General features: G+C 52.1%; 8 protein-coding genes across 8 annotated transcripts; 5 read left to right on the top strand and 3 right to left on the bottom strand.

Annotated features, from left to right (window-relative positions):
- Window positions 1-418: 418 nt before the first annotated feature.
- On the bottom strand, window positions 419-999 carry COCSADRAFT_140299 (uncharacterized protein). Its single transcript, XM_007700738.1, has 2 exons — window positions 795-999; window positions 419-746 (listed from the first exon to the last, which is right to left on the bottom strand). The coding sequence occupies exons 1-2, from the start codon at window positions 990-992 to the stop codon at window positions 582-584; spliced, it is 363 nt and encodes a 120-aa protein (XP_007698928.1). The 5' UTR covers window positions 993-999; the 3' UTR covers window positions 419-581.
- A 3460-nt stretch (window positions 1000-4459) lies between these two features.
- COCSADRAFT_198753 (uncharacterized protein) lies at window positions 4460-9741 on the top strand (the record flags this gene model as incomplete). The annotated part of the gene is made up of 1 exon (XM_007700737.1): window positions 4460-9741. The coding sequence occupies one exon, from the start codon at window positions 4460-4462 to the stop codon at window positions 9275-9277; it is 4818 nt and encodes a 1605-aa protein (XP_007698927.1). The 3' UTR covers window positions 9278-9741.
- A 315-nt stretch (window positions 9742-10056) lies between these two features.
- Window positions 10057-11366, top strand: COCSADRAFT_86252 (uncharacterized protein; the record flags this gene model as incomplete). Its single annotated transcript, XM_007700736.1, has 2 exons — window positions 10057-10205; window positions 10439-11366. 2 exons carry the CDS (start codon window positions 10057-10059, stop codon window positions 11364-11366), a joined length of 1077 nt encoding a protein of 358 aa, XP_007698926.1.
- Window positions 11367-11426: 60 nt separating this feature from the next.
- COCSADRAFT_310759 (uncharacterized protein) lies at window positions 11427-12622 on the bottom strand. The gene is made up of 2 exons (XM_007700735.1): window positions 12356-12622; window positions 11427-12303 (listed from the first exon to the last, which is right to left on the bottom strand). The coding sequence occupies exon 2, from the start codon at window positions 12262-12264 to the stop codon at window positions 11488-11490; it is 777 nt and encodes a 258-aa protein (XP_007698925.1). The 5' UTR covers window positions 12265-12303; window positions 12356-12622; the 3' UTR covers window positions 11427-11487.
- Window positions 12623-13409: 787 nt separating this feature from the next.
- Window positions 13410-15124, top strand: COCSADRAFT_159481 (uncharacterized protein; the record flags this gene model as incomplete). The annotated part of the gene is made up of 5 exons (XM_007700734.1): window positions 13410-13537; window positions 13593-13961; window positions 14015-14395; window positions 14444-15038; window positions 15092-15124. 5 exons carry the CDS (start codon window positions 13410-13412, stop codon window positions 15122-15124), a joined length of 1506 nt encoding a protein of 501 aa, XP_007698924.1.
- A 556-nt stretch (window positions 15125-15680) lies between these two features.
- Window positions 15681-16172, top strand: COCSADRAFT_310717 (uncharacterized protein). The gene has a single exon (XM_007700733.1). The coding sequence runs from the start codon at window positions 15736-15738 to the stop codon at window positions 16150-16152; it is 417 nt and encodes a 138-aa protein (XP_007698923.1). The 5' UTR covers window positions 15681-15735; the 3' UTR covers window positions 16153-16172.
- Window positions 16173-16563: 391 nt separating this feature from the next.
- Window positions 16564-18717, top strand: COCSADRAFT_310729 (uncharacterized protein). The gene is made up of 3 exons (XM_007700732.1): window positions 16564-18179; window positions 18231-18383; window positions 18469-18717. Exons 1-3 carry the CDS (start codon window positions 16764-16766, stop codon window positions 18496-18498), a joined length of 1599 nt encoding a protein of 532 aa, XP_007698922.1. The 5' UTR covers window positions 16564-16763; the 3' UTR covers window positions 18499-18717.
- Window positions 18718-19971: 1254 nt separating this feature from the next.
- Window positions 19972-20383, bottom strand: COCSADRAFT_310705 (uncharacterized protein). Its single transcript, XM_007700731.1, has one exon. It carries the CDS (start codon window positions 20218-20220, stop codon window positions 19987-19989), a length of 234 nt encoding a protein of 77 aa, XP_007698921.1. The 5' UTR covers window positions 20221-20383; the 3' UTR covers window positions 19972-19986.
- Between the last annotated feature and the right edge of the window lie 197 nt (window positions 20384-20580).

Raw genomic sequence — 20580 nt, 5'->3', positions numbered from 1 at the left:
GAATAATACTCTATATAGGTAGTAGGCCTCGCTTAGTGAGTCTATTAATATAATTAATAAGCTCAGCTTTATGTTATAGGTGGACTGTCTGCTGGTTTTATGCAGCTGCTTGTCTGGAGCTAGAAATACCTTAGTGGCGGTGGCTCAGCGTTCCTGGGTTAACACTATATTTTTTTGTAATTTGAGAGTATATAAGCTTTTTATTAGGCTTTAGCGCGTTAATAGCAGTAAGCGCAGCGTTAATTGATTACATTATGGTCACGTTATAGGTGGTTGAAGTGGATAGAATAATTGGTGTTGGAGGACGTAATCCGGCGTTGGCCCGTCCGCGGCGTTGGCCCGTCCGGCACCTCTAAAAAACGAGTGGCGAATCTGCCCAAGCTTGATTGAATGTGATTGATTTCTCAGCAAATGCAACCGCGTCCTAAATACCCTTTACTTGCTCTGAATGCGACTGATGTACAAATTTAATTTCTGCCCACCCTGCCTCTGAACGCGAAACTTCTTACTACCCACCCCGCTTCTACCTGCCCCACTTTGGACGAGCCTCGCGAACCTTGGACTTTCTGCATCCACAGCTTTCACTTTAGCTTCTCCCTATTGAACTCATCCCACAACAAGGCTTTGTCAATCAGAAAGCCACTTTGATCAAACAATACACCTTCTTCCCTCAGCAGCTCCAGTTTCGACTCCTGGTTCTGTCCGCTCGGTGCCTTTTCCCAGTCACCCTTGTAGCCGCCAACAAACTGTATCGGTCAGCACAACTGTCGTACCTCTCGTCGCAGAATGCTTACTCCGGTACTGGCGATGCATCTATGACAAGGCACTGCCGGACAGAATGGGTTGACGCGCAGCGCGCCGCCCACGGCTCGTGGAGAGCTGCCCAGAGCCTTTGCTATAGCGGCATATGTTGTGACGCGACCTTCTGGAATCTGCTGGAGTGCTGTATATACGCGTTCCTGGTATTTGGTAACCTTCTGCTGTAGGGCCATGATGAAATGTACCAGGAATCTACATGTGCAAACCACGCGTGTCTTTCTGGATCAACGCGCAGTCACGTGGCTTGCTTTTAAACTGACCACTCTCAGGCATCTCTATATGACCGGACCAAATAAATGTCGAATCTATCAACGACAATAATACTCGTACAATCTTCTTGGTTGGTAACACTGTGGCTAGGATGTAATTCTTCTTCATCCCAGTCATATCTCTATATTGAAACATACGGGCTTGTCCTAGTGTTAACAGCACAGATGAGCTGTAGAGCCATTCCCGCGGAATGTTCAACATTATTACGAGATGCACTCGGGAAAAAAACGGGTGTATATCTGGAACTAAGCAGACTTCTACGGACTTCCGATTTGATAATGGGTTCCCCCACGAACCGGCTTAGCAGCCAGGTCTATCCTGGATACGCTGGCGGTCACTAACACTTCAGCCGACCGGGTATTCCCAGATCGATGGCAATTGGCCTGTTTGGACATTGTCATAGTGTTTATGGTAAATAAAAAACCCCACGAACTTCCTCAACCTTCCTGAAGATCGGCATTTGCGGTCAATGCATTCGGACCTTGCCGACAAAATATACATATACGCGCGATAAGCTGAGTCACATCGCACAGCAGACTCCAAAGAGCATTACCTCCGATAGACGGAAACTAACAGAGTCGGAAGCGCTCTCGTTTTGCCATACCCCGCACTACTGCCACCTTTACAACCATGGAAAAAATTGTGCTTTGGCGGCTTGACGAACAGAGGGGGCCGTCACAACTAAGTCGCGCACTAAAATGCACGTCGTCATTTCCACACGGTGACCTCAGACGAACTTATTTCCTGTTCGTACCGCGGCGGGCCGAGCTCCACTGGGTCTCACAGGGTCATCAGGTGTTCACAGCAAGTGATTCGTAGACAGTGAAGCAGTCGCGCCGTGCCGCCCTCCCTTTTCCCCCTTCTCCATTTGACTAACGGCTAGAGTCAAAGCACGAATCAGTCCGGGGCCAAATGAGTCCGCTGTGGGCCTCTGATCGTTGTCGTAACTTGACATGTCGACCCAGTATATCATGCGTCCTGCATTTGGGCGGTTAACAACAACTGAGATTTGGCTCCGACACCAGCACCTTGACGGCTAGAACCGTCAAATCTAGACGCAAGACGCCGTCACTATGAGGCAGAAACTTTGCGCTACTTGCAACACTATTATCGCTCCGGCTGTTAGACGTTGGGATGGCTTTACTCAACAGGTCTCTACGCTTTCTTGGATGTCTCAAACTCCAACACCACTCTTGAGAACTAGCGACCTTTGGGTCAGCTCGTTGAACACCCTTTACCGCATCTACCCACGGGTATCGTCTCTACGGATGAGCACATTCAATCCTTGTATCAAACTGGGGCCAGTGATAACGTTAACGGCCAAATTCAGTTTCTCATTGGTCGTAACCCTTCACCAGACCCTTCCCTATACAGTATGGCGTAGTCACATGACCATATAGCTCTGCGGGCGGCCGTTTTTTTCACATTACCAGAGCACGAATGAGCGTCCAAAGCTGGGGTCAGCAGGTGTGGTGGCTTTGGCGCGACCTGGACGGTGGATCGCATCCACAATGGCGCGCCCTCGCTCCGAAGCGCAAGTGAAACTGTCGAGGATAGCAAAAAATACCGCTTTTGCTATTGCAGGTGAAGAAAGATCAAAATCTTCTTTGTGAGTCGAGAGTTGCGCAGCCTTTTGATGCGTTGTCATTGTGGCGAGGGAGATCGACTGCTCAGCCTCAGATTTGCCTGAAGCTAAACCGAATTAAGGCACTCAGCCACACTCCAGCTCTCTCTGGACGGGCTCTCCGGCTTGACAGGCATGATGCCATCGCCTCACAAGCAGATCCGCAGGCACCTGGTTAAAGCATGCAATGGTCACGAGAATAGCAACAAGAGTTGCGAGATCCATTGGGTAACCACTGCGAAAATCGCTCAGAAAGCCATATGACTGTTTCTGCATGGGGAATCCAGCCGCCTGTTGCCCTGCAAGCCCTGATTGAACAGTCAGACAACCCCCTCGACAGGTGAAGGCTTCTCAACGGATCTATTGCTTCGCCAGATTAAGGTAGATGCATACGAGCCGTTGATAGCCATGTCGGTCCTTTCTTGAACTCGATGGGACAATCAATGGCTGATCGTCGCGCAATTTCGAAGGGCTGAAGGTAGCATATGTAGCTGGAAGGGCGAATATTGGCAAATGAGGGCCGTTGCGACGTCACGGCTATTTGTCGACATCTTTCGCTAAGATTCGCATCTCAGCTCCCAAAACAACAGCCCTGTCATGAGACGTGTCTTGAAAAGCAATAGCAAAACGTGAGGCTTGTGGTGAGGGTTGCTGAGCGTTTGGAACGGCATAATGTTGGTGGGTAAAGGACGGACGCGGGCGCCCTGACAGCCAATTGGACTTTTCACTTGGCTGGCGCCGTACAAGGCCTGTTTGCGAATCACCACCCTCCACCACCGCTCAGCAACTCGACTGGCTGTGCTCTCTCTCCAAGCCAAAGGCCTCCACCCACCTATCCAAGCCCAAGCGCCCGCACTGGGCTAGGATGTCGCCGTCCGGAATCAGCCCAATATCGCAAGGCCGCCGGCGTCGGCTCTCTGGAAGATGTGTGCGCATCCAAGATGCGCACGCCGCGAGGTTGTACATATGCAAGCCTACGCACCACGCAACTGCGACAATCACCAAAGCGCTCTTGCCCAACAGATTCCATCACTGAGCTTGCCAAACCACCTATATTGCCGAGAAACTCAGGACTACTTGAAAGAGGCACCGGGACTGGTCCTCCGTTTTGAAGACGGCTCATCCGCGAAAGCCCCACTGAGGCGACTCTCGGTTGAAGCCCCGCGCTAGGACTGTTGACCCTGAGGTAAGAATAGACGGGACGCGTGAGCTGCCTTTGGGGGCAAGAGTATAACACCAGTCATCGTCTCGTTGCTCCCTGCGCGCGTCGTGGTCGATTTTCGTCCCATCTTGCTGTACCCTGGCACAGCCCCATCTCGGGCATTGCCGACTGCGCCACACCCATCACTCGTTTTCGGACTTGCCGATAGATGTGGCATACGAGAAAGATTTTGACAACTTCACCGAAAGTCTGCACGGATACGCAAGACTGCAAGTACCATCTGGCCGGATGACTTATATGGATAGACTTGCAATCTCAGTCATCGTAACAAATCCCCGAATCGCCACCCCCGTCCGGTTAATCTAGCCTTCCCGCCATCAGCCGCACCTCACACCAATTCGCTCCACGGATTCTATCCAAGTTGGCTTTTGCTATCAGTTTCGGAGTCTCGATTTCCGGCTCCCATTTGCCAAACCCTTTTGTCTCAAGCGTCTCACAGAAGGGTAAGCACATGCCTTCATGAGTTACTCGGCGTACACAAGCATCTGTTGTACATCTAGCCGTGCTACACAAGGCTTCCCAAAATGGCTTCTTATAAGTCACAATACCCTCCCTCAAGGAGGGTGGAGGACCGAGGACCCACTACTCGGTTGCCTCAACGATCTATCACACCCACCACAGGCCCATCGCAGCTACCCGCTTCAAGTCACTCTAAGCTGCAGAAGAGGAGGCCTTCAAGAGATGATGAGGTACAGCCCAGAGGTCCTGTAAGCCAAACAGGGTCGGTATCAACATCTAGTATACGCCAAAGAACTACCAGCCGGTCTACGCCTATGTTTCCTCAGAACACAAACGCTACAAGCTCAAAACCAACATCTCAGACGTCGACGTCCCGACTACCCAAGCTCGAGGTTCCCCAAAGTATTCGTACACCTTCGCTCGCATCAGGGTCATCGGCATCAACTATCGAAAGCCCTCGATCGAATGTTCTCCGGAGAAAGCAAGCGAGTTTTGGGGTTGCTAGTGGTCGACAGGCAATACGCATAAGGGACGATTCGATGTCATCTCAGGATGATGCGCAACCGATGGAGGGCATACCTGGTGGCTACAAGGATCCTTTCTCCGAGACTGTTCTAGGGATCTCAATACCACCGACCTCGACAATACTGGCTCGTTCAGAGCCCCAGGCCGAGCTGTATAACAGTCCGCTCTATGATGACGAGATTGGACCTACAGATATTCTTCCTCTTCCGGTCCCCCAATATGCTCTCTCCGCAACCCCATCGACACGTTACTCGGAGTCTCCAGGGCCTTTCAGTGTCTCATCGACCCCTACATCAATGTCGTCCTATTCGCCAGGAACAACACTATCGAGAGCTTCTAACCGGACACGGCAAGCAAGTCCTCTACAGAGTAGACCACCTGTTACTCGACACAAGACTCCAGATGAGATGAACAATCGCCACCCACACGCTCTATCCACAGTCAGAGAGTCCTCGACATCATCGTCATCTGTATCCACTGTCATCACCGAGAGCGCAAAATACAAGGACATGTCGTCACCTAACGCACTAGCCACCCTCCCTCAAAGTCCTCGAACATCAGAAGTGATGCAGAACACAAGTGAAAGACCACAGGCTCAGGCACCTCCCGAGTTCGCTCATCTTGCAAACCAATCGCCTGTTCCAATGCTATCGGCAAGGCGGCCATCAAGACCTAGCAGAGATGGTACTCCAGAGCTATCAGGACTCCGAGGTCCATCGCCAATCATCCAGAGTAACATGCCTCACTTTCCATCCCACCATAAGCGTAGCGCATCGTCCGAATCTAGGATAGCGCTAGCGTCCACCATGAGGTCCAAAACGACCACTCCGGCAAAACCGTCTTCACGGCTTCCATCGCCTAATCCCTCGTCAGCTTTGCCACCAGCCACCCGCTCAACATCGCGTGGACCTACTCCAGATCTCCAGCTTGATAGAACCACCCGAAGAGTTAGCTCTGGACCAGTACCGGCACCAGCCCCAAGCCCGAACAAAACCTCTCGATTCGGATTTTTCACGCGTCGTACCAAGACTGAGCCCGCTGCCCCCGCGAAGTCAGATGGAAAGCTACACCGTAGAGGGCCTGCTGCAGGTACTGGGCATGAAGGATACGGGCGATATGCCGGCAGAGGTCGGAGTGGAAGTTCGATCAGTACCAATAGTATTGGACGTTCTGCTAGTGCCGGGACGACTAATGAGAGTTTGGACAAGACACCTTCGACCCGCAAGAGTAGCATGACAAGTACGACAAGCGGGGACATGGATGACTTCTTCCTGAACCGACTTGCTCCGGTAGTTATCCGGGGTACAGGAAGTAGCACAGAGCTCTCACGTAGTCCCGAACCGATGCAGAGTAGCAGCAGTCTCGACGTATCCATCAAACAGCCAACGAAAACGACGCAGATTGAAGGCAGTATGTCACAGTCTGCACTGGAGAAGAACAAACCAACACTACTGCCTTCTGCGATGCCGAATACGATGCGTGGCGTATCTCCAATGAAGAAGATGGCTATGGGACTACGGAAGCCCTCGGAAAGCGATGACGACGCGAAGAAACCATCTCTGCCTGATGCAAACTCGAAAAGGACATCACGAGCATTGCAAAACACGCAAGTGTCTAGTGGCTCCTTGGGTTCTGGCAGCCGCATAGTTGGAAGAATTCGCAAGAATTCGATAAGCGGAGCTCCAACTGAGACCAAAGAGGGCACGTGGTTGAAATCATCAAAGAAGAACAAAGCAGAGAAGGAGGCATCGAAACCGTCCAAGAGGTGGAACTTCTTCCAACGTGCACATGCGGGACCACGTGCAGACACACCAGCAGGTCATGCAGCCAGTCCTAGCAACACGGTCAGCGCTTCTCGCTCTGTTGCACATTATGCCTTGATGGACCAGTCCGGTCTTGAGCTTAACGATATAGAGCAGCTCATGCAGGAGGCTGATGAAGGCACAGAGAGTGCTCTTTCAGATGATGAGCCTGGAAGGAAGGAAAGAATGCTCTCTATGCTGCTGCCACCCAAGCCAATTCTTGAACCTAGCTTTGTGTCTACAGCACGCCCAGCCTCACCCAAGGTCTTCTTACGCCCAGAGGCGCCGCCACAACCCGAACAGCAACAGAGCAAGTTGTTTATTGATACCAACGTGCCAGCGTCCTACAACCCTGAGCGTTATTCGCTCGCAGACCTGACGCCCGTCACCGATCTCTCTCGGCCTACGTCTCCCTTCGAGCAGCCTTTCCCAGTACAAGATTATGGGGTTGCCCCATCGCAGGATGCAGCACTTGCTTTGCAACCATCGGAACCTGAGCCTCAAATTCCCAACTCTCCGCCTAGTCAAGAAGCCCATGTTCGTCCGCAAGACATCTCCTCGCCTGGGCTTCCACCAGCAAATCCACCTCCACGCCCAAGCCGCTTGGCTCAAGTCGGTCGCATCCCTCAAGTTGTCTCCACCCGCCGCCAACCAGGACGCCCATCATCTAGATCGTTTTCTCGCCCTTTTGTTCCAAATCAACCTCGTCCCGCAGCTCTTCCTCGGACATCTTTTGATTCTATCAGCCCCGTAGTTGCAACCGCGGGTCCGGTCGAGCCGTATCCTATCCTTCAAGGCTTGAGCGCTCTTGCGCATGGATCAGCTATTGCAGCTATGAGCCCCGAGGAGGATGAGGCCAACCGCCGAAGTGAATTCTTCAAGTTTCCGCCTCGTAAGGATTCGGAGGTATCATACTCGAGTAGCTCTGGCATTTGGAGCTTTGCCCCAGCTGCAAGCACTGCTGTGGTGCCTAGCCCTGGAGCACCATTGTCCGAAGATGAGCTCTGGAATGAGTACGACGATCTGATTGACGAGGTTCTCTCGCCTGTCACTTCTCACGCCGCTGAGCATAGGAATACCCTTCGCAGTCATCCTTCTCTTGAACCAATGCCTTTGCGACCCAAGGCACCAGTCAATGTACCAGATTCAGAGCGCGACGACGATGAAGTCACAAACCCATCTCTGCACCTACGCCGCTCTCGTCTGCTGGCTGTTTTGCATTCCAATCAGTCCCCGGCTTCCTCAGTATCTTTCTCAGAGTTTATCTCAGATTATGGGGAGCGCAAGATTAGCGTTATTGATCCCGTCACTGGAAGGCTGAGCCTGCCCGCCAGTCCTCGTCTTTCCACTGGATCCGCCACAAAACGCTCGACTCGCTCTAGTCTCCCAGCGTCTCTATCACACAATGTACGACAATCGAGATGTACCATCGCCTCTCAGTCAAGCAAAGACCGCACTAGTGCCGCCACGAGCCGGTATAGAGACTCGCAACTCATGGACATTGCTGAGAACCAAGCGGACGGACTGCTATCCATGGCAAATCTTCGTTTCGGTGCTCTTATGATAAGCAAGTGGCTTTCCTTCGGTCGCGTCTTGTTTAGCCCAATTCATTTTGAGCTCAAGAACCCAAAAGAGGACCGTGTTCTGGTCATTGATGGGCTCGGCAAAGACTGGTCTTACTACTGTGCGCTGACCTATCCCGAGGCGACTGTGTATGACATGGGGCCTGATCCATCTCCGACGACGTCATCTGAGGGTGCTGCTGAGGCTTGGTCGACTCTCGGTAACCACCGCCATATCTGCCATCCCTCTCTCAGCAAAGCTTTCCCGTTCCCTATGCATTTCTTTGCATGCGTTGTGCTTCGATTTCCGACTGCACTTCCTTCCTCTGAGCACCACTTTGTCCTTTCGGAAGCCAAGCGCGTCCTGCGTCCTGGTGGCTACCTCGAATTCAACGTCCTCGATATGGATCTTGTCAATATGGGCAACCGGGCGCGCCGTGCAGTCCGTGGCCTGAAGATGAGGATGCAGGTAGCGGATGAGAACATCTCGCTCCGCAACATCAGCGACGAGGTCATGGCCGGCATTGGTCGCAAAGGCTTCGTCGAATGCAACCGCTGTGTTGTTGGTGTCCCTGTTGCTGGAAAATTACCTAATCTCGAGGACATGAAGGCACCTGCCACCATGAGGAAAGACAGTACAGTAAGCTCAACAACAAAGACAAGCAACAATATGGCCTCACCTGATGGACCAAAGCCCGGAGTCTCCTTCTCTGATCTCCTCAACGCGTCTTCAGCATCAGAATCCACCAACAACGACATCACTGACATGGTGGCTCGCGTCGGTCGGTGGTGGTACTCCCGCTGCTACGAATCACTTGTTCTTCCTGAAGCTGGAGCACCTGGTGCCGCAGCTTCAGGAACTATGCTCGAGAACAGCATCTGGCGCGACGAAAGCCTCATCAGTGAATGCGAGAAGCGTGGCACAAGCTTCAAACTTCTTATCGGCTACGCGCAAAAGCCTGAGATGGGCGTCCGACGCACCGTCAGTGTCTGATTATTCTTCGTTTCTTTCGAGCTGTGCTCCAAAGGTCCAGGAGACCTTTATACCCTATTGTTCTTAATGCGTTTTGTCGTTTTCTGGGACTTTTTTTTTAACGGCGTTCTGCTGCGTTCAAGCGTTTGATATTTCCTTATACCCTCATTCGTTCAATTTGAGCTCTTTGCATAACAAACGGCGGCTTAGCATGATTACAAATACCACTACGACAGAACGGCGCGAGCCTGGGCGCATAATCATATGTCTCAGAAACAGTCCAGACATTTGTTTCAAGTTTTTTTCTTCTTTCTTTGGCCGGATTGGAACATGCTGGTAATGGACAATATCTCGGGACAATTGAGCAAAGGGAGGGTTTGGTGAAAGATAATACCCAGACATGTCGATGTGATCAAGGAACTTTTATGTAGATATGACAAGACGGTCATTGACCGATACGAAGAATGAATGATTTATATTTCCATCAATTACTGGTATCATAAGAATTTCCATGTCTACATTGAGACTATAGACCAGAACAAGATAGATCGACATGTGTATCGACCTGCCAAGCGCACTAATCCCAATATCCACAAGCGCCAATTGCTCAAGCATCCAACCAATCCGCTTGCAGCACCCTCAGCATTACCCTTCACTCCAACCCTTTCTCTCTTCTCCCACAATCAACTCGGAGAGAAAAAAAAGAACCCACTCTACTCTCAAAGAATCTGGAGTTCTCAACTATCAAGCGCAAAGTAGAGATACAAAGAAAGAGCAAGGAAATCAGAGGCGAAAAAAAGATGAATCAAAACTTCCAGGGCGCGCCGGACCGAGATGACATTCGGCTGCTGGACCAACTGCGTAGCCAGCTCATGCCTATGATCAAGACCATGGATCGACTACAAGCTGAGATGCAGTTCAAGATGAGCCGGGGGGAGGCTGTTGACTGGTAAGTGTTGGGGGAGAGGGGATGAGCATGCTTGTTCTTTGTGCAATTGCGAGGCGGTGTCGCGTTTTTGTTAGAACCGGTTTGCGCCTGCATCGTATATGTTTCTGGGTAGACAATATCTACGCCCCCCAAAAAAGAGGAAATTGCAACTTGATTGTTTGAGTTTGACTTGGAAAGCGCCATCAGGTTTTTAAGTAGTAGCATACAAAAACTAATATCCTTCCCCCCGGCAGGCCCCAAATCCATCGCGCAACGACCATGGTAACAAACTACATAACCTCCATCCACCTCCTCATCAACGGCGGCTTCCGGCACCAAAACAAGCTCGTCACGCAGAAACAGCGAATCCCGTCCAAAGACGCGGCTGGCAACCACATTCTCGACGCAGGCGGCAACGAGGTCTTTGTGGAACGCGACGTCCGACGGCGCCTCATTGCGACGCAGCCGCTACCCACTAACACGGAGAAATTCCAAGCCCTGCATCCCTTTCCGAACCCGTTGTACCCGATGAACGCGGGGGGCGGCATGGCGGCGGGTATGGCGGGGACGCTGCTGCGGAAGCGGCTCGAGCCCATGGAAGAAGGCTGGGTCGAAGACAAGATCCGCAAGGCAGCAGAGTGGTTGTACATCCCCGAAGAATGGGGCGTTGACATGAACAAGAAAGTCGCTACCAATAAGCAAGAAAAAAGCGAAAAGGAAGATGATGACGAAGATGACGATGCGGGGGTGCCAGAGTCTGAGCGCCTCGACTCTGAAGCTATACCTACGACACGTGTCAAGGATGTGCTTTCGGGCGATGCGATTAAAGATGTTTGGCAGCATGCGCACCAGGAGGTATTTGATATGAAGTATCTGCGGCAAACGTATCCGGCAAGTTACCCTGCGGAGGATGCGCAAGATGCGAATGAAGGCGAGGAAGAAGGGGATGATGATGATGATGAAGAAGAAGGGGATAACGAGGAAGAAGAGGAAGAAGAGTTTGAGGATGTCATGGATACGTCTGGGGGACAGGACGCAGGAGATGAGGAGTCGGCTAAGCCAAAGGTTATGAAGAAGAGAAAGGTGGTTGTGGGGAGGTTGCCGGTGCATCAGGCGGTGCCGGGCGCGCCGGTGTTTTCGCTGGGCGTAGTACAGAGATTCACGGAGACGGGAGAGGTATAGATGGGTTGATGAGGGGGGGAGGGAGGTTTACTCATTGTATGGTGGTATATCGTTTGATTCGGCATTCTATTTTACATTAATTGAGGGGTGGGGGGGTATCATGATTTTCTTTGGCTTATGTTTACTCTGGTCTGAGTGCGTACATACGTACGGGGAATAGCTCCTTCGGCATACCTTTCTGCTGCTCTGTGGCAACAATCTTCAGGCCAGCCTGTTGGAAGAGCATGCGGAACTTTGCGTCGGACCGTGTGACGCTCGAGTCTTCGTCGTCGTAGATGTCCTTGTGCTTGATATCCGTCGACATGTTTTCCTTGACAATGATACAACTCCTAAACGTATCCTGGCCTTCTGTTGCTGGTTTGAGTCCTTGCTTGCAGCGCTCGAGGTACACGACTAGTTGTGCGTCGGTCAAGTGTCCGAGGCACCACTGGTTCCAAATGACATCGTACGTGCCAGACTCGGGTATCCAGTCCTGTAGACCGAGATTGATAACCTCACCCAACTGGCCTCTTCCCTCCTTTTGTTCCTCGCTGGCTAGGCTTTGCACCAGCTCGTCGGTAAACTTCTTGACGGGCTCCACAACATCGACCTTTTCGCTCACGCCCAGCAGTAAACCTTTTGTTATGCGGCCGATACCCGCGCCACAGTCGGCTACACGCTGTAAAGGCGGCAGGGGTTCCTTGGAGGATGCATTGGCTCTGCCGCGGCGCAGCTTTGTGAGGAAGTTGGACGAGCCTTGCAAATCAATGCGCGTGGTCTGGGGGAAACCGCCAAGCATGCCGTTCACGTCGGCCGAGACGCTATTCCAGTACTCGAGCGAGTGAGAGACGTCTATCGAGGCGTCTGGGCGCTCGGCGTCGGGGGGTGAGGCGGACAGTGGGTCGCGGGTCATGTCCATTGTGGAGTATGGGCGAGTGACGAGAAGCTTGAGGAGAATCTGCGGTAGTTTGAGCACGTGAACCTTGACGGTTCTTTTCTGGAAGGCTGACATTGTTGTACTGTTTGTTTTTCCTTTTCTTCCCTACAGCAGATTCCCTGGATTTAACTGGGCGCTAGGCGGGCGGCATTGATCAGGGAATTTTTTTTCTTTCAAAGAGATCGGCATGAGGGCAGAAGTTTTGGAAGTCGATATGTACAATGACGCGAGCGGATAGCATGGTGGGGTAGTTTCCACTGCTGTCTGCCAATAAGCGTGACGATTGCTGTGCGCTCCAATCAACTGGCAACAACATCCGAGTGTGTTTCTCATTTATGGATCAGATAGGCATACCAAAATATGTGTAACTGTACGCGAAAACAATGCAGAGCGTCAGGTGCATTGGCAGCGGTATGCACGAGTCCAATGAGATTAAGAATTGCCGAATGCACCCACTCACACTCTCTCAATGATGCATACAATATAGTCATATCGAGTGTACGATGGATGGACCAATGGCATTCATCGGCATGAACAGATAGCTTGGTACGAGAAATGACCTAAGGCTTCCAGGGAGTGTGTAATACGAAACCAATGCAGAAAAACAAATGATAAGTACAGCAGTACTTACAGCGTGCGTGGAGAGACCGGGGAAACCGGGATGGGGTTCACGTGATGATAACGACCATGTCGAAAACATGGGCTAGTATACCATTTTCGGCGCCATTTTCTTTCGACCGGCAAGAAGAGTAGAGCCGAGCGTACTGGCTGTATCCAGGGACACGCATACCGGATGCTGAAAATGTGTAGTAGAAGTAGACAACGGAGGACAGGCATCTGAAAAAGGCAGTTGCATGCGGTGGGGCTAGCCTTAACCGCCTCATGGCGGGGTCCGCAGATGCCGATGGTACTACCGCACTCATCACTGGCCGGCGCAATAGATATCTGCAAACTATAGATAGCTGGCCATGTCCGCGTCAACAAGGGATATGTCCCGTATCTACTCGGCCTTGACCAGAGCTCCACTCCGCCCTCGTACATCGCTTTCTCTTCAGCCATTGCTATACAGGGTACCTGGTGCTAGCATCAGTCCGACTTGGAAATTCTACACGACTCACACTAAAAACATGTCTGACCTCTTCGTTGAGCTTACAGCGCCAAATGGCCGCAAGTATAAGCAGCCAAGAGGTCTCTTCATCAACAATGAGTTTGTCAAGTCCAAATCTGGTGAGACCATCACAACCATAAACCCCAGGTATGCCAAAAACCCCCCTGCAACACCCTGTCTGCGCTAAGCTAAGTCGGTCCAGCGACGAGAGCGAGATTACATCCGTCTATGCGGCTGGCCCAGAGGACGTCGATATTGCAGTAGCAGCAGCACGCAAGGCCCTGAACAACCCGGATTGGCGGGACATGGACTCGAATGTCCGAGCCGATCTATTGTACAAGTTTGCCCAATTGATTGATGAGCACAGAGAGACGCTGGCGACCATTGAGACGTGGGACAATGGCAAGCCCTACTTGGTCTCGCTCAATGAGGACTTGAGCGAAGTCGTCGGCACCATCAAGTACTATGCTGGATATGCCAACAAGATTCATGGCACCGTCATTAACACCTCACCCCTCAAGCTAGCCTACACTGTCCGGGAGCCAGTCGGTGTCTGTGCACAGATCATCCCGTAAGATGCTTTGGTTTGGGAGAATTTGACATGGAGGTACTGACTTCATCCAGTTGGAACTTTCCCCTGGCTATGGCGGCCTGGAAACTGGGTCCTGCCCTCTGTACCGGCAACACAGTAGTCATGAAAGCTGCTGAGCAGACGCCACTGTCCCTTCTGTATCTTGGATACCTGGTCAAAGAAGCCGGCTTCCCTCCAGGTGTCGTCAACTTCCTCAATGGCTGGGGCAGGACGGCTGGAGCTGCGCTGGCGCAGCATCTTGACGTGGACAAGATTGCCTTTACCGGATCGACAGCAACAGGAAAGGAGATTATGAAGATGGCTGCTATCAACATGAAGAACATTACACTCGAAACCGGAGGAAAGTCGCCATTGATTGTTTTCGATGATGCAGACTTTGATCAAGCCGTCAAGTGGGCGCACACGGGTATCATGTGGGATATGCCTATGCTCCTTGGTTGCATTTGACTGACAATTTTCAGGTACAACCAAGGCCAGGTGTGCACGTCAACATCAAGGATACTGGTGCAGGAGGGCATTTACGAAAAGTTTGTCGAGGCGTTCAAGAACTACGTCAAGACGGCTTCAGTCGTTGGAGATCCATTCAAGGACGACACGTTCCAAGGACCGCAAGTGACCAAGGCGCAGTTTGAGCGCGTGCTCTCGTACGTGGAATCGGGCAAATCAGAGGGAGCCACGCTGGTTGCAGGCGGCGAGGCGTACAAGAACGTAGGTGGTAAGGGCTTTTTCGTGGCACCTACCATTTTCAAGGATGTGACAGACTCGATGAAAATCTACCGCGAGGAAGTGTTTGGCCCGTTCGTGGCCATCAGTTCGTTCAAGGAAGAAGAGGAGGCAATCCGACGTGCAAACGACACTACGTATGGCTTGGGTGCAGCGGTGTTTACCGAAAACATTACCAAGGCGCACCGTGTAGCTCGACGGGTTGAAGCAGGCATGGTTTGGATCAATTCCAGCAACGACTCTGATTTGCGTGTTCCGTTTGGTGGCGTAAAGCAGAGCGGGATTGGCAGGGAGTGCGGTGAAGCTGGGCTGGAGGCGTACACCAACAAGAAGGTATGTGTGGGATGCATTGAGTGGCGTCATGTACCTGCTAACACGGCTGCTAGGCTATCCACGTTAACCTAGGTACCAAACTTTAAAGGCTTCAACGGCGCGACCATGGACGGCAAGCACAGGCATGAAGGCAGTGGGGCCCATGGGCAATCAGGCAAATATTTGCAAAGACGAAGGACGTCCAAGAGTTCCGCCCTTGGCGCCAGGGCTTGGACGGTTGACGGGAGGCCAGGTTTGCAGCAGAGCAGTACTTGTATGGTTGGTGTCATGAATACAAATGTCGGTGTACATGAGTTGAATGCCGGCTTGGTGATTTGTTTTGCGACGAAAGTGGTTCGTGTTTGAGGCGCATGGTATGTGCATGAAGAGCAGCCTGATGACGGCTTGGGCTGCCAATGGAAGAGAGCCGCAAGGGCAGGACATGACCTGTGGGAGTAGGCACATGTACATATACATATGTATGTACAGAACACGTGTAGGGTAGGGTTGTGCCCGCAGCCCGGAAGATCCGTTGGTCGGTAGGCCGGAGGGACTGCTGACAGTGGACCCATGATGTCGTTGGCGGGGTTGCAGTTGGGCGAATGTGTTCGGTGGGCTTGCAGCGTGGTTTTCTGCTCAGTCGGCCTGCGCCAATAAAGGGGGGGGGGGGGGTGAGGCGACGAGGAGAGGGCTGGCCTACCGTCCTGCCAGCTAGTCCATGGTTGAAGGCTGGGCGGGTGCAAGAGGAGTGATAGGTCACGTTGCGTGCCCAGAGGCTCTCTCTGATGCAAGGGCTTGTAATCCTTGCCCGCAATCTTGGCGAAGTCGCGTTGTGGGAGCTGTCGACTGTTTTTCTCCTCCGTGTTCTCTTGCTCTCTTTCTCTCTCTCTTCTTCTTCTTCCACCTGTCTGATCCCGTGGTTGTTGTATGCGTAGAGGCCGCAGTACCCGCACAATATCCTACTAGCACCGCACAGCACTGCACCGCACCGCAGCACCCTGTCGCAGCACGCACGCCCCATCCAGGTTGCGTATCACTGCGGCAGCCCGGGCTCATACTAGTCAGCGCTCGCCTGCCCGCTAACAGCGCACTCAACGCTGCCATTCAACGACGCGGCAGGGCCTACGCCGACTAGACCTTGCGGCTGACATCGTCGCTGGCTCCCCCCGCCCTGCTAGCTCGGATAGTGGTTCAAGTCATCGTTATCATCATTGCCCTTGCCCGACACCAGCCCCAGCCCCAGCCCGTGAGCACTGCCCAAACAACCCGCCTGTCCTCTGCATACCACCGATCTGGCGCGCACGCTGGAAGACGATCGCTCCCCCGTCGCCCAGCCTAGCCTCATCTGCCACAGCTTGTCCAGGCAGATCACGACTGCGCCGACGGAGGCCCGCTTCCTGTCTTTTCTTGCCCGCCTCTACCGACCGCCCTAGCACAGCCTCTTGCCCAACCCAACTCAACTCAACTCAACTCAACCACCACACATAAACCCGACTGCTGCCTGCGCCCTTACCTGGCATCCTCGCTGCCAGTAGAAACTGGCACGGAGCTGACGGAGAGAGAGCGAGCCAGCGAATCCAGCCAGCGAGCAAGACCATCCCCGGCTTGGTCTTGCACTCCCCTCCCCAGCTCGGCCGTCGTTTCCTCCCTCTTTCATATGAGAAGCATCAACCGACCTCACAAGACCACGATACATACCGCCCGTCTCGACACACACTCGCTTAGCCACGCCACCTCCTACCCATCATGGGCAACCAACAGTCAAGCAGCAAAGACAAGAAAGGCGACAAGGGCGGTGCCGACGGCGTTCCTCTTGGCCGCGAGTACTACCGCTCCTTTGAGAGATCCGACACCAAAGATTCAACTCGCTCGCTGCGTACCTCGTTGCGCAACAAGATCCCCATCACCGGCAAATCCGACAGTCCACGAAACTCGGTTGCCGGCATTGGCGATGCCAACGGCAAGGTGGACAAGTCGGATGCCGCTTCCACAAAGTCCAAAGGCTCGCGAAGAAACTCGCTAGCTTCAGCCCCCGCGCCGCCCCCCGCGCCAGCGCCCACCGAGGGCGCGACAGAACCCACAGACAGGCCCGAGTTGGACGCAGACGTGCCCCAAGCACCGCCCTCGCCCGTTCACGGCGCAACGCTCGGAACAGGCCACGAGGGAGTGACCAAAGCCCAGCGAACTGGCGAAGTAGACCACGTCTCTGATGTTCCGCCCACGGGAGCCGCACAGCCTTCGGCTTCAGCCCAGCCGGGCGAGTCCATCTTGCAAAAGAAAGACCAGCCTATCCCTAGGCTGCCGGAGCCTCCAGCGCCAACAGATGGCTCGGGCTCGCCCATGGAGATCAGCGCGCTCAAGACAATGGATCTCGATGACATGATTCAGCGACTGCTCGACGCTGCATACGCTGGAAAAGTCACAAAGACAGTCAGCTTGAAAAATGCCGAGATCTTCGCTATTTGCTCAGCTGCTCGAGAAGTATTCCTGAGCCAGCCAGCTTTGCTGGAACTTGCTGCGCCTGTAAAGATTGTAGGCGACATTCACGGACAATACACCGACCTGATTCGAATGTTCGAGATGTGCGGCTTCCCACCAAATTCAAACTACCTTTTCCTCGGCGATTATGTCGACCGCGGCAAGCAGAGCCTGGAAACCATTCTTCTGCTCCTCTGCTACAAGCTCAAGTTCCCTGAGAACTTCTTCCTGTTGCGCGGCAACCATGAGTGCGCTAACGTCACGCGCGTATACGGTTTCTACGATGAATGCAAGAGAAGGTGTAATATCAAGGTCTGGAAGGCGTTTGTCGATACCTTCAATACACTGCCTATTGCGGCCATTGTAGCCCAAAAGATTTTCTGCGTACACGGTGGACTGTCACCCAGTCTGTCGCACATGGACGACATTAGACAAATTGCGCGACCTACCGACGTGCCGGACTATGGCCTACTCAACGACCTGTTATGGAGTGATCCGGCCGACATGGAGAACGACTGGGAATCTAACGAGCGCGGAGTTAGTTACTGCTTTGGCAAAAAGGTCATCATGGAATTCCTGGCGCGACATGACTTCGACCTGGTTTGCAGAGCCCACATGGTTGTAGAAGATGGTTACGAGTTCTTCACAGACCGAGTATTGGTGACTGTGTTTTCTGCACCAAACGTAAGACACTCGTCATCTTTTTTAGCTCTGAACTCAGCTAACATTGTACAGTATTGTGGTGAATTCGACAACTGGGGTGCCGTCATGTCGGTTTCGGGCGAATTACTTTGCAGTTTCGAGCTCCTAAAACCCCTCGACTCAAGTGCGCTGAAGAGCCATATCAAAAAGAGCAGGAACAAGCGCCAAAGCATGCTCAACTCACCAGTACGTATCACAACTGAACGTCCGGGAATTTTGCACAATTCAGGACTATTTATTATATATATAACAGTACTAACAAGGCCGGCAGCCCGCACACTACGCTCCTCAAAGTTACTAATCTTATGCTTGGGTGTAGGGTACCCACCGTACTCCGCCCTCTGCGTCTGCATCTACACCTCTGACAGGAAATATTTTGGTACTACAAAAGCCCAAGTCTTCTGGATTAGCCGATGATGTCACCATGACAGACGAACGAGAAAAGCGAGATGTTACCAAACAGCCACGGTGCGTGCAGAGGAAACCTGGGTTGGGACGACTGGGCAACCAATACGATGATGCCTTCATGCCTGTGCCCACGAAACATAGACACGTCAGATCAAGCACTTGGATAGATACTCGAAGTGAGCCTACTACAATACCCAAAAGCCCTAGCGCGCCGTTGCTACTGCAAAACGTGCATTCGCACAGCGCTAAACAACTAGTTAGGCGAAGAGCAAAGGAAACAGAAGCTCGAAGAACAGAGGGTACTATGGGAGTCTACGCTTCCTAAATCTCTCCTAGATCATATTGGAGGTTTCGCTACCGGACACCGTCTCGACTATGTTCATCCCACAGGCATGCGACGAAGCAGCTGAGCATGCGATATCTTGCCAATGGTTCTTTCTTCTCTAAGGACCCCTCCAGATTTTCGTTATTAAACCGGACGCTAGGCTTTATTTTCTATGGGGGGTTAGGATGGATGATGCAACAATTTACCTGTTTGCTCTATTCTCCGAAAGCTTGTTTTTTTTCATTTCTTCATCTCCTAATGGTCTTGCGCATTTATAGGCGTAGGCGTATATCATGCACGTGGGCTTTTATCAGCTTACTTCTCTCCCTCAACTTGACCATGTCCTGATATGGTAGAAAGCATGACGTATCGATGGCTCTACAAGATGAACGGAAGTGGGACGCAATGTTAGATGTATAGCATACCGATGACAGTTGTAGCCCGTCTTTTTCTCATTAATACTATCTATACATCTCTTATTGAAGACACAGATGGCTTCCTTGACGTGACGCTCTCCTCATACGGATATGCCAGCCTGATATGCGATTTACATAGGTGTCGTACCGAACCTTTGTACTTCTGTTCTTACTCTAAGTTTAATTGTACATACAAGCTCTAACCTGCCCTATCTCATAGCCAACCGAATCCACGCCACGATATCGCCTCGAGTATTACTTTTACACAACTCTATTCCCGTCCAGTTGTATTGCGTACGCCAGTAGCAAAAAAAACCTCGCAACATCTAGCTATTCCCATCTCCATATACATCTCCAATCCCGTATATCCCCCCGCATATCCTCATCCCGCTCATCCTGCGACCTTATCATATGCACAATCCCCGGGGGATGGATCCCACCACTGTCTACTCCGTCATCCTGCACCTTACCAGTTCCGTTTCCCTCACACACTTCCATGCCATAGTGTTTAATTGCTATCTAGAAACTTACGTACTCTTCCGGCACCATCTGTCCATCCACACCGCGGAACTACTCCTCGCGCTCCGGCGTCTAGCATAGCGGTGTCGAGATGCGCTTTGAGCATTGCGGGGGATATAGGTCATGCGTCGTAGATTTCGTGGATGAATTTTTTGTCGGGGGGCCTTTTCAAGGAGCGGAGCATGGTTTTGAGCTCGGATTTTCCGATTAAGAGTCTGGCTAGTGAGTAAGGGGTGGTGTTCGCGGTGCTTTCGTTATGGACTGGGCTGAGCACTTTGAGGGGATCTGGAAGTTGGTGTAGGTCATTAGGTGGTGAGGCTTGGGTTGATGGAGGGTATGGTGTTGGCGATGACATTGTTGGGTTTGACCCTTGGTGCTGGAAAGAGATATGAGCGGTTATCAGGCTTTTTTAAGTGTATGTCCCGAGGAAGGTTCGGGCGAGAAGAGAAATAAACGTATCTCACAATAGAGATTTTTGGTTGCAGGAAGAGGCGGTAGTGCTTATGACATGTAGGCGGAATTTCATCCTAGTTATAAGCGATGTATAATGTGCTGACCAACCGGCTCCCAAATGACGTAGTGGTGTTGATGGACAGCATGGCAGCGGCACAGATGTACATGACCTTGTGTTGCAATGGCCTCCCTTATAAAATGGTTGCTAACGCTTCTCGATGAGACATAGTGGCATCAAGGTAAACAGCTGATTCAAATATCT

This window comes from Bipolaris sorokiniana (genome assembly GCF_000338995.1).
Source record: "Bipolaris sorokiniana ND90Pr unplaced genomic scaffold COCSAscaffold_5, whole genome shotgun sequence".
In the NCBI taxonomy this organism is placed as follows: Eukaryota; Fungi; Ascomycota; class Dothideomycetes; order Pleosporales; family Pleosporaceae; genus Bipolaris; species Bipolaris sorokiniana.
This window is presented reverse-complemented; position numbering and strand designations above follow the sequence as displayed.

Excerpts from the sequence above, each read along its gene's own strand:
- COCSADRAFT_140299 (XM_007700738.1), bottom strand. The coding sequence starts at position 992 with ATGGCCCTACAGCAGAAGGTTACCAAATACCAGGAACGCGTATATACA. Across the intron at positions 747-794 it reads GATGCATCGCCAGTACCGGA|TTTGTTGGCGGCTACAAGGG; the intron begins GTAAGCATTCTG and ends TGACCGATACAG.
- COCSADRAFT_310759 (XM_007700735.1), bottom strand. The coding sequence starts at position 12,264 with ATGGACATGACCCGCGACCCACTGTCCGCCTCACCCCCCGACGCCGAG.
- COCSADRAFT_310717 (XM_007700733.1), top strand. The coding sequence starts at position 15,736 with ATGGTTGAAGGCTGGGCGGGTGCAAGAGGAGTGATAGGTCACGTTGCG.
- COCSADRAFT_310729 (XM_007700732.1), top strand. The coding sequence starts at position 16,764 with ATGGGCAACCAACAGTCAAGCAGCAAAGACAAGAAAGGCGACAAGGGC. Across the intron at positions 18,180-18,230 it reads CTGTGTTTTCTGCACCAAAC|TATTGTGGTGAATTCGACAA; the intron begins GTAAGACACTCG and ends AACATTGTACAG. Across the intron at positions 18,384-18,468 it reads AAAGCATGCTCAACTCACCA|CCCGCACACTACGCTCCTCA; the intron begins GTACGTATCACA and ends CAAGGCCGGCAG.
- COCSADRAFT_310705 (XM_007700731.1), bottom strand. The coding sequence starts at position 20,220 with ATGTCATCGCCAACACCATACCCTCCATCAACCCAAGCCTCACCACCT.